The following is an 11597-nucleotide window of genomic DNA, read 5'->3' as shown; positions in this document are numbered from 1 at the left end:
TCACTGATGATATGGAGCTTTTCCATCTTCTCTTTCCACAGATGTAGTCTATCTGATTTCTGTGTGTTCCATCTGGCGAGGTCCATGTGTACATGAGGCTATTAAAAATCCCATGATGTGTGTCAGGCATACTTTACTCCTTTGCTCTTGAATACTTGAAGAGATCTTCTGCAGCAAATCTGCCCAATGCAATATGGAGTTTCATTTCTTGACTACTGCTTCCATAAGTGTTGATTGTAGATCCATCATCTATTATGATGTTACTTATTGCTCCAGTTGTAAGGATTTTTGTTTTCTTTAAATTGAGGTACAATCTTTGATCTTCATTCATTAGTATTTTAAGCCTTCTTTGTTTTTAGCAAGCAAGGCTGTTGAGTCTTCCTCCAATCCTGATGCTACGTTCTTCTTCATAGAATCCAACTTCTTGGATTATTTGCTCAGCATACAGATAGAATAAATATGGTTAAAGAATACAACCCCATTGCACACCTTTCCTGATTTTTACCATACAGTATCCCCTTGTTCTTTTTGAATGACTGCCTCTTGGTCTATGTACAGGTTCTTCACAAGCACAGTTAAGTGTTCTGGAACACCTAATTCTTCACAATGTTATCCATAGCTGGTCATGATCCACACAGTCAAAAAGTCTTTCCATAGTCAATAAAGCACAAGCAAACATCTTTCTGGTACTGTTTCCAATCAAGATCTATATGACACCAGCAATGATAGTCTTTGTTCTACATACTTGTCTGAATCCAGATTGAATTTCTGGAAGTTCCCTGTCAATGTACTGTTGCACTCAATTTTGAATTTTCTTCAGCAAAACTTTACTTGCATGTAACATTAATGATACTGTTCGATGATTTCTACATTAACATGGATTGCCCTTCTTTGAAATAGGCACAAATATGGCTCTTCCAATCAACTGGTCAGGTAGCTGTCCTCCAAATTTCTGGACATAGATGATTAAGCACCTTCAGTGTGGCACCAGTTTGTTGAAATATTTTAATTTGTATTCCTTCAAGTCCTGGAGCCTTGTTTTCCAACAATGGTTTCAGTGCAGCCTGGATTTCTTCCTTTAATACAGCTTGGACTTCTTCCTTCAGTACCATCATTTCTTATCATATGTCACCTCTTAAAATGGTTGAATATTGACCATTTCTTTCTGGTACAGTGACTCTGCATATTCCTTCTATCTTCTTTTGATGCTTTCTGCAACATTCAATATTTGGCTCAGAGAATCCTTCAATATTTCACGTTGAGGACTGAATTTTTTCTTCAGCTCTTTCAGCTTGAGAAATGCTGAGAGTGTTCATCCCTTTTGGTTTTCTAATTCCAGGTCTTTGCACATTTCATTATAATACTTTACTTTGTCTTCTTGAACTGCCCTTTGACATTTTCTGTTGAGCTGACTTCCTCATTTCTTACATTTGCTTTAGCATCTTTATGCTGGAGAGCAAGTTTCACAGTCTCTTCTGACATCTATTTTTATCTTTTTTCTCTTGTCTTTTTAATGACCTTTTGTTTTCTTCTTGCATGAAGTTCTTGATGCCATCCCACAATATTGTCACTCATAGCTAAAGTGTGTAGTGTATTAGGATTTTTATTAAGAAATCAATGTTATTAGCTGTGGCCGCATGGGTGCAGGCTCATGATGACCCATATACAACGGGAAATGTTGCTATGGGACCACTCTGGCCTGTAGTGTTACTGTTGACCGATTTTCAGAAGCAGACCACCAAATCTTTCTCCTCAGTCCATTTGAGTCTGGGAACTCTGCTGTGACCTGATCAGCATGATAGCCACGTGCAAGCCTCCCCTGACAGAAAGTAATGACTGCACACAGGGCTATTAACTGGGAATCAAATCCAGTTATCCACATGGAAGATAAGAATCCTTCCACTGAACTACTACTACCTCCACTTCTAGCAGACATTCAGAGTTGATTTTTTCTATATTATATATAGCCTTCTCTCCATTTTTCCAATGTTACATAGCATTCTTTTGGCTAACTTAATATGCTAACATTAGGATGACAAAATAAATGTTATCATTCATAGCTAAAGCATGTAGTTTATGATGATCACTTTTCTTGAACAACTTTTTTCCCCTGGAGTTTGCAATTACCCTTTTACCCCTTAAGTTTATTTACTTTGAACTACCACTAATTCAGACTCAATCTTTTTTCAGTATAAACCACCTCTTAATACTATCCTAGAACTTGTAAAAAGACCAAGAAGTAGCTGTTAAAACAGAGGCTACTGAATGAACCATTTAAGATCAGGAAAGGTGTGCACCAGGGTTATATCCTTCCATAATATGTATTTAAACTGTATGCTGAGCAAATAATCCAAGGAGCTGTATTCTATTAAGAAGAACATGGCATCAGGATTGGAGGAAGACTCATTAACAACCTGCAATATGCAGATGACATTATTTTGCTTGCTGAAAGCAGAGAGCAGTTAAAATAGTTACCGATGAAGCTCAAAGACTACAGCCTTCAGTATGGATTACACCTCAATGTAAAGAAAACAAAAGGCCCCTAAACTGGAGCAATAAATAACATGATAAATGGAGAAAAGATTGAAGTTGTCAAAGACTTCATTTTGCTTGGATCCATCAGCAACACTCATGGAAGCAGCAGTCAAGAAACCTAACGACATATTGCATTATACAAATCTGCTGCACATAACCTCTTTAAAGTTTTCAAGAGCAAAGACACCAGTTTGTGGACTAAGGTGTGTCTGACCCAAGTCATGGTATTTTCAATCGCCTCACACACAAGTGAAAGTTGGGCAATGAATAAGGAAGACTGAAGATGAATCGATACATTTGAATTATGGTGTTAGAAAAGAATAGTGAAAGTATCATGGACTTCCAGAAGAACAAACAAATCTGTGTTGGAAGAATTATAACCAGATTTCTCCTTAGAAGCTAGGATGGTGAGCCTTTGTCTCTCATACTTTGGACATTTTATAAGACAGGACCAGTCTCTGGAGCAGGACATTATGTTTAGTACAGTGGAGAATCAGTGAAAAAGAGGAAGACCCCCAATGAGATGGACTGACAAGTGGCCACAGCAATGGACTCAAAGTAATAACAATTATAAGGATGGTTCCAGGATCCTGCAGTATTTCCTTATATTGTCATTGTTAGAGTTGCTATGCATCAGACCTGACTCGTTGGTACCTAACAACAACTATTACAACAAAGGGTCTAAGAAAACTCCATTGATTCTTTTGTATAGACTCCAAGTCTCTAGTACAATTTTCCATATTTTCATGTATTTTCTGTATCTTTCCCTATACTTTTGTAAACCATTATATTTATTTGAAGGTTCTTGCCAACTAATCCCAATATTACTTGTGGGTCCATTTCTATGAGCTATTTTCCCCTTTGGTTTTCAGTGTTTGGTGTTGTCTATTTATTCCTGGATGCCAGACACTGTCCATAAAAATGTGACAGGAACTCTAAATGATGTTATCTTAGTTCACGGAGAATTTATCCTTGTCTCCAATAAGCAGGTCGTTCTACGTTGATAGTTATTACCTCTTAGAAATTTGAATTGCATTTTTTTTGCAATATGACTAAGCTCTGCACAGTCATATTTAACACCACCATTCTTTTGACTCTAATTGCGTTTCTTTTATAAGTTAATTTTGCTACATTTGTTGCTCCTTTCTCTTGCTCACGTTATTTCTTGCTTTTGCTTCAGGCAGCCTATTTCTTCATGTGTTTTGATTTGAGCTCATTTGCAGTTATTGACAGGGAATCCTCTGGGACCTGATTAAGGATGCTGCTTCCAGATATGGGTGCATGATCTCAGAGTGTTGCCACCTGAAGACTATTCTAGTTCCTGATTTGGTGCCTTGTGCATCAGGGACTATTTGGACGGTATGAATACAAATAGCAAACACATAAAGCAGACTCATAGTTGTTAATTCTCAGAGAAGACTTTTTTAATCCCCAGTTTTTGTCTGCCAGTGGTTAAAGTGGCTGGTTTGTAACTGAAAGGTCAGGGGTTTGAACCTACCAATTGCTCTATGGGAGAAAGCTGCGCTGACCTGTTTCCATAAAGATTTACAGCCTTGTAAACTCTATGTGGTGATGCAGAATAATGCGCTGGACTGCAAGGTCAGTTTGAGCCTCAAGGTCAACAGTTCAAACCCACCAGCCGCTTCTCAGAAACCCTATACAGGGTTGCTATGAGTTGGTTCCAACTCGATGGCCCATAACAACAACTACGACATACCCGATGGTTCTACTCTGTCCTGTAGGGTTGCTGTGAATCGGAACAAACCTGATAGGAGTGGGTTTGGTCTTGGTTTTCCTCGAAGGAAGGGATTTTGAATCCACTGTTACACTGAGAATAAGATCTCTAAGCCTTCTGGCTTTACGGCAGGCGGGGTTGCTGTTTCAGCTCCCCATCATTCTTGGTCCAAGGCCTTGTCTCTTGTTCTCTGGGGGATTTTTAACTTCAGGTTCCAGGACAGATTGGGAGAGGATCTGAGACCAGCCATAATTTCAGTCCATTTAGATTTTCAGGTTTTTCTTTGTTTTGGTCTTGTTGAGATCCTAGGAATTTCTCTTACTTTCTTAAGAGTTCAGCTATACATTTAGGACATGTGTGTTTTGTTTTACTCATCATTTTATAACCAGATAGCTGTATAGGATTCAATGTCTACCATCTGTCAAAAATGAAAGTCCATGACTTTGCATATAAATTTTAAAAATTATTATTATGGAATTATATGTCTGGAATGGGAATAAATGCCAGCTCAGTCTGCCAGGCTGTTGGCCCTCTTTTATTATTAATATTAGTCTTTTTCTTCAAATTAAATCACATTTCAAAGCTTACATAAATGTACTTTTAAGGAGAAGCATTATATCACTATAATATGTGGAAAATGAGTACCACTTTCCATAAAGTAAAGACATTGATAGCAATTCATGTGATGAAAATAAATAAAGCAATATTATTAAATTCTAGCGCTAATAAAGGCTCTGAACCTCAAGTCTATTCTCTCTTTGTTTGAGGAGCAGTGTAACAAAGTGGCTAAAAGCCCGGATTCTGAAGTGAGACTGTGAGGGTTTGAATAGCAGCTCTGTCTCTTACCCGCTGGTGACCTAGGCATGCTACTTAACCTCTCTGGGCCTCAATTTCCTCATTTACTAAGTGGAGGGATGAGTAGCTCTAGCCTCATAGGATTACTGTGAGGACTGAATGAATGAATACACACAGAGTTCTTATAACAATGCTTGGCATATGGCAAGATCAGCACCTGTTGCTCAAGAGAGGGTTGAATGCCATTCAGGCACCAAATTGATCCTAGCTGGACTCAGACATCACCTTCTCCAAGCAGCCTTCCCTGACTTCTCCCTTGAGTCCCTTAGGCTGAATCCAGGCCCGTCTTCTCCATTCAGTGTGCCTCCATGTTTCTCTAGGTACTGTCATAGTGGATGACTTACTGTCATGTCAGTCTGTTTCCTGCATTAGAATGTGAGCTCTGTCAGGGCAGGGTTTGGGTCTTTCCCTTGGTACCAACCAAGCTCAACACACAAGCACAGCACGGCTCAATAAACAGAGAATGAGTGAATTAAGTGGAGGGGGAGGGAGAATGGGATACATTGGTAAAACCCAAATGGTATAATGGGTGGTGCTGTTTTATCAGGGTTATAATATGTGTGCTGTGTTATTCCAGCTTGGTGGAGCAAAGAGCTCTTCTCAGCCTAATGAATAAGCATACCTCTATGAGGGTGTCCTTTAAACTCAGGCAGAACTTAGCAAAACTTGGAATGTCTTCAATGTGTGCCTCTCTTTAGACTGCTCTGTGTTTGTTCTCTTAGAAGTGTAATACTTCGAAAACCAGAAGCAGGATCCCACTCTTGGAAACCATAGTTCATCCTTCTTTTACCATGTTGTTGAATAGCGGCCCCCAAAATAATATATCCATGTGCTAATCCCTTGTTATTGTTGCTAAATGCCATCAAGTTGCTTCTGACTCATAGCGGCTCTGTATAAGGTTTCCAAGGAGCAGCTAGTGGTTTGAACTGCTGACCTTTTGGTTAGCAATCCAGTGCTTATCCTACAGCATCACACCAGGACTCTAAAACCTAAGAATTTGACCTTGTTTAGAAAAAGACCCTTAAGGCTCTTGAGATAATATCATTCTGGATTTTCTAGGTGGAACCTAGTCCCAATGACAAGGGTCCTTATAAGAGACATACAGAGAAGATACAAAGAGAGGAGAAAACCAGGTGGAGATGGAGGCAGAGATAAAAATGATGTGGCTATAAATCAAGGAATGCTAGAAGACGCAAGGGATGGAATTTCTCATACAGCCTTTAGAAGAAGCGCAGCAGTGTTTACATCTTGAGATAATAAACTTCTGTTACTTTAAACCATCATGCTAGTGGAAATTAGTTATGGTAGTCCTCTTTGATCTCAAGCTCAGCTGTCACCTTGATTTGGGGCTCTGGGAAGGTTCACTGAGGGGGCTCACTCACCCAGGCAGATGGGCGGTTTGCCTGTCCAGCTGCCATCTGTTTTGCAGGTGCGATGCTCAGACCCACCCTTCAGGGAGAAGCCCTCCTGGCAAGAGTAGATGAGTGTGTAGCCCATGGAGGGCAAGTCTAGGGCCCCAACATTGGCATGAGTTGGTGTCTCTGGCTGCTTGCAGTGGTGGGCTGCATGAGACAAAAGAGACTGTTGGTACTGGGAAGATTAGAGTCCTCAGGAAGACTTTCTGGCCGTTCCTTTGTTCATACATGAATCATCCTCTTATCCCTTTTGTGCCCAGCATTCCCCCTTCCCATTATTTACTCTAGGCCCCCACCTTTCCAGCTTTGATTCCAGTATGAGTGATCAAGACAGATATCATGTGGACATTGGCTTGGTCACCCCGGGAGAACCAAAGCCTGTAATTTTGATCAAAACCTTGTAGTTGTTCCTTTTTGCTGTGACTGGAAAGTTCTCTCTGCCTTATAGTATAGGGATTGCCTTCAAATAGGCAGAAAGCCTTTTGTGTGGGAGGGAAATTAAATGGTTTCTAGGAGGTTATAAGAGGTAAGAACTACAAAGAGACCAATAGTGTGGGGCTAATGAGAAATTGTGAGTTCTTTGTTGTTCACAGTATTTACGCTTGTGACCAACTGGGGAAGATAATGTGCGGCCAGGAGTTCTCTTGGGATGCAGGTGAGGTCTGCACTCACGGACGCAGTCAGGTGGGGTTCCGCTCCAGGTCAGGTTGGGGAGGCAGGTTCTGGTGGTGGAGCCTTGAAGCAGGTAGCCTTTCTGACAACGGAAGAGCACTGTTCTCCCAACCTGCAGCAAGAACAGAAAGTCCCGTCATCACCCTCCATCCAGCACTGCCCCATAGCCTGTCACTGGACTCCTTACTTTCACATGACACATATTCTACCTATGGCCTCTTTCTGGAATATCCTTCTCTGCTTGACTAAATCTTATTTATCCTTTAAGGCAGCATATCTTGTGCCTCTTGTACAAGGCCTCATTCAATCCCTTGAGCTAGATGGATGCTTTTATGGATCATAGCCCACTCTGCTATGGTTGGCAGCATGCCTCAGTCAAAATCAAAAGACACTGAGTTCTCATTTATACATTTACTCATGAAAACCCTATACAACTTAGTCTTCTGATGTAAAATGTGGGGCTGACTATCCTTGTCTCATCTCCACTGGGATGTTGTGATGCTCAAATGCAATGGCAGATTTGAAAGCATTTTATGAAATGTGCATACTAGCTCAAAAGAAAATTGTTAGTTATGTGTGTCTCTTTCTATGTGCAAATTCCTTAAGGACTGGATATTGTTAGGTGCTGTTGAGTTGGTTCCAACTCATGGTGACCTTACGTATAACAGAACAAATAAGGACACTACAGATAGAAAACTTGTCTTAATTATCTGTTGAATGGAAAAGTCATTTCCCCATCATTGTTTTCCACTAGCCCCTCACTAGTGGAAATTTTTGACTCCACAAATGTGTAACCATCGCTCCATTTCTCCCTTTCCAATCCATTGACCATGATGTCTCCAGATCAGTTTCTTAAACTGGAGCTTGGATTATACTTCTCTCCTACTCTAAAAGCACTCAGCAGTTTCTATTTCCAACTCGATCAAATTCAAGCACAAAGGGAAGGAAACTCAATGTTTTCACCCTCTCTTCCATGCCAACCTGCTTTTCTCTTGGACTGCATCATTTCATCCAGCAAATGGCACCAATATCTACCTAGTTAGTTGTGCAACTGAAAAACCTCAAGCTATTGTTGACTCCTTCCTTTCTTTTAACTCCTCAATCCAGCCCATCAACAGTTCCTCTTGATTCTACCTATAAAACATATTCCAAGTCCTTCCCTTCTCTCTAACTCCACTGTGACTACCCATGCCCAATCCTACCCTCATCTTTCATCCAAGTCAATGTAACCATGCCCCACTTGCTTAAGAGATTCGACACCTGTCCCCTACAAGTCATTCCTTTTTTGTCCAGTGTTCCATTCCACACTGACCAAATCTCCTCCTTCTCCCAGAGCTTTCTGAGATGTCCATAGAGCCTGCTGATGTGGCACCTGCCTTACTCATTTCTCCTGTATGAATTCTATGTTGGTGGGTAGCATACGGACACTTTGAGGAGAGTAGGTCTGCTTTACTTATTTGTAAATTTCCATAAACAGGGTTGCTGGGTGGTGTCTGGAACTTTCTGTTTCAGCTTTTTTGGATGCAAAAACCTTCCTGTTTCTGAACAGTGTTCATGTGGAGCCTTGTTCACAGTGGTAGAGCACCTCCTTTCTCCAGCTTCCAAGATTTCATTCTCTCTTGGTTCCAGCTGATGCCGTCCTGGAAAAAGTCCCTGGGGTGCCTGATGCTGACTGTGACAGAAAGGGACAGGAGGCAGGAAGGCCTCATCATGGCCAACCTCATTACCTGGTAGCCCTGGGAATTGTTCTGAATTCCAAACTGTGGCACTCCTGGGTCTGCACACATGGTCAGTGTTGGGTCTGGATTTTCAAAGACAAAGAAACAGGTCATATGCTAACTGAACATTTCATGACTCCAACTTTGAAAGAAAACAGAACCATACCCTGACTTTTGATCTCTCTACCTGAATCATTCTCCCAGCTGATTATACACTTCCCCATAGCACATGAAAACAACAACAACAACAAAAAAAACCCTAAACCTTTTGCCATTGAGTGAATTCCCACTCCCTGTGACCCCATGTATTCAGAGAAGGCATGCCCTACATAGGATTTTCAAGGCTATGTCCTTTCAGAAGCAGATCACCAGAGCTTTCTTCTGGGGCATTTCTGAGTGGGCTCCAACGATTAACCTTTCAATCAGGAGTAGATTGCTATTCAAGTGTTACATTTGCAGCCCTCAGGGACACTTCCATAGCACATTACCCCAGCCAACCTACTGCCATTGAGTTGGCTCTGACTCATAGTGACCCGGTAGGGAGCAGACAGTCTCATCTTTTCCCCAAGAAGCCTTTGGTAGGTTTGACTGCCAACCACAGAACATTGTTGCTGTTGTTGTTAAGAAGAGTTGAGCCAGCTCCAACACAGTAACAATTTATAGGGTTTCTGAGAGTGGCTAGTTGGTTTGAACTGCCGACCCTGCAGTTAGCAGTACTTATCCTACAGTGTCACACCAGGAGTTACATTAGCTCTGGTTGTTTTATATCCTCCTCTAAGAAGCTCAGAGATGACTTGTTCCCTTTTACAGATGAGACCATTGAAGACAGGGGAAGGAAAGTAGTTTCGGTCCAAAAGAAGGCTGCCCACCAGCCAGGGCACTACTGCCCTCTTACCTACCTATGCAGCTGGGCTGGGTGCCACTCCATGTTCCATCCGACTGGCAAAACCTCCGGGGAGAGCCCACCAGCACCAGAGGGGGCTGGCAGGAGTAGGAGACCGATGACCTGTAGGAGAAGCCCCGGTCCTCTCTTCTACCATGGGGTGGGACACCGGGATCACCGCAGAACACAGCTGAGAAGATGAAGGGAGAAAGACAGGTCTGAGGTGCTCTCTGAAAGCAGCCTGCACCCCACCCCAGCCTACAAACTTCTTTCTTCTCAATTCACTGAACTCTGAAAGCACGGGGCAGTGTCCTGGGAATGCTCATGCCTACCTCAGCACTGCTCTGCATTTCTGCACCTTTCCACACTTAAAATTGCTCACTGATAATCATATAAATAATGTGGAAACATTGTATGACACTTAAGAAGTGGAGCAAAAATAATCTAGAACCCTACTACCCCAAACCGTTTTAATTTACATTCTCAGTGGTACGTAATTTTGTGCATGGCTGCAGACCCAAAGGCCATGTGGTTGAGCACCTTGTTTTCTTCATTTGATATTTTTCCATATTTATGATATCATTATTTCTTATTGGCTACACAATTTTGCAATGAGAAGTTGTAACTACATTTTATCCTAACACGGTAGCTATTTTCTATTATTGTGAAGTTACACATGACTTTTCTTTTGTTTGTACAAGGATGAATAAAAAATTATCTACACTCCAGTTATATATAAAATACCCACCCAGATCCATGGCTAATAACAATGTTGATAACAATGTGAAAAGATTCTTCTGTAGATTATATGAGTAACAGAGGCTTATGTGGTAGATCATTTGCAAATCAGTAATGGCTCTGCCTATCAAATAAGGCATGACAGACTTGGGTTTGGAAAAGTTTGTGTGAGATGGATATCAAAACAACTCATGGAAGAGAATAAACAGAAGCTTTTGGACATCTGCAAACAAAATCTGTACTGGTACTTGAAGGAAGGTAAAAGTTTCTTTTAAAGAAATCGCTACTGGTGATGAGACATGGATTCATCACTAGAGCCTGAGAGTATGGAATAGAAACATCCTTGACTGCCAACCAAGAAAAAGTTCAAAACTCAATCATCAGCTGGAAAATTGATGCTTACAGTTTTCTGGGATTCTCAAGGGCCAGTATTGGAACATTATCAGGAAAAAGGTTAAAAAATCAACAGTGCTCATTACAGTGAGATGCTCTCTGAAGAGCTGAAGCCTAAACTTCAGATTAAATGCAGAGGACTGCTATCCAAGGGCATTGTGATCTTGCATGCCAGTGCACATCTGCACAACTCTTCCCACACTGTTGACACTCTGCAAAAACTTCATTTTGAGGTGTTAAAGCATCCTCCCTATAGTCCTGATCTTGCTCCAGCAAACGTTCACATCTGTGGTCCCCTGAAAGCAGCCCTTCAAGGACTAAGATTGACCTCTGATGAAGACGTGAAGACAGAGATGCATTTGTGGCTCGCAGCTCAGCCTAAAACATTTAAAAATAAGTGAATATGAAAGCTTGTTGACAGATGGACAAAGTGTATTGAAAAGCAAAGAGATTATGTCAAAAAATGATGTATTTGTCTTTTCTAGAAGTTGGTTAAAATAAATTTTATAGCCAGAGTGCAGGTTATTTTTTTTATTTAATATTTTTAATTGTGGACTCAGCGAAAGTTTACAGGGCAGATCATCAGTTTTACATTCATTACAATGACTATAATCCCCTCCATGTACCATCATTTAATAGTATTTCTCTCTATT

General features: G+C 41.1%; 1 protein-coding gene across 1 annotated transcript in view; it reads right to left on the bottom strand.

The window, feature by feature from the left end:
• CSMD2 (CUB and Sushi multiple domains 2) overlaps positions 1-11597 on the bottom strand; it is a 933956-nt gene that overhangs the window by 13039 nt on the left and 909320 nt on the right. The window contains 4 exon segments of the mRNA XM_006862126.1: positions 6508-6687; positions 7213-7324; positions 8940-9013; positions 9830-10003. Coding sequence (XP_006862188.1) covers positions 6508-6687; positions 7213-7324; positions 8940-9013; positions 9830-10003 — 540 coding nt within the window.

The sequence above is a fragment of the Chrysochloris asiatica genome, unplaced genomic scaffold, assembly GCF_000296735.1.
Source record: "Chrysochloris asiatica unplaced genomic scaffold, ChrAsi1.0 scaffold00047, whole genome shotgun sequence".
In the NCBI taxonomy this organism is placed as follows: domain Eukaryota; kingdom Metazoa; phylum Chordata; class Mammalia; order Afrosoricida; family Chrysochloridae; genus Chrysochloris; species Chrysochloris asiatica.
This window is presented reverse-complemented; position numbering and strand designations above follow the sequence as displayed.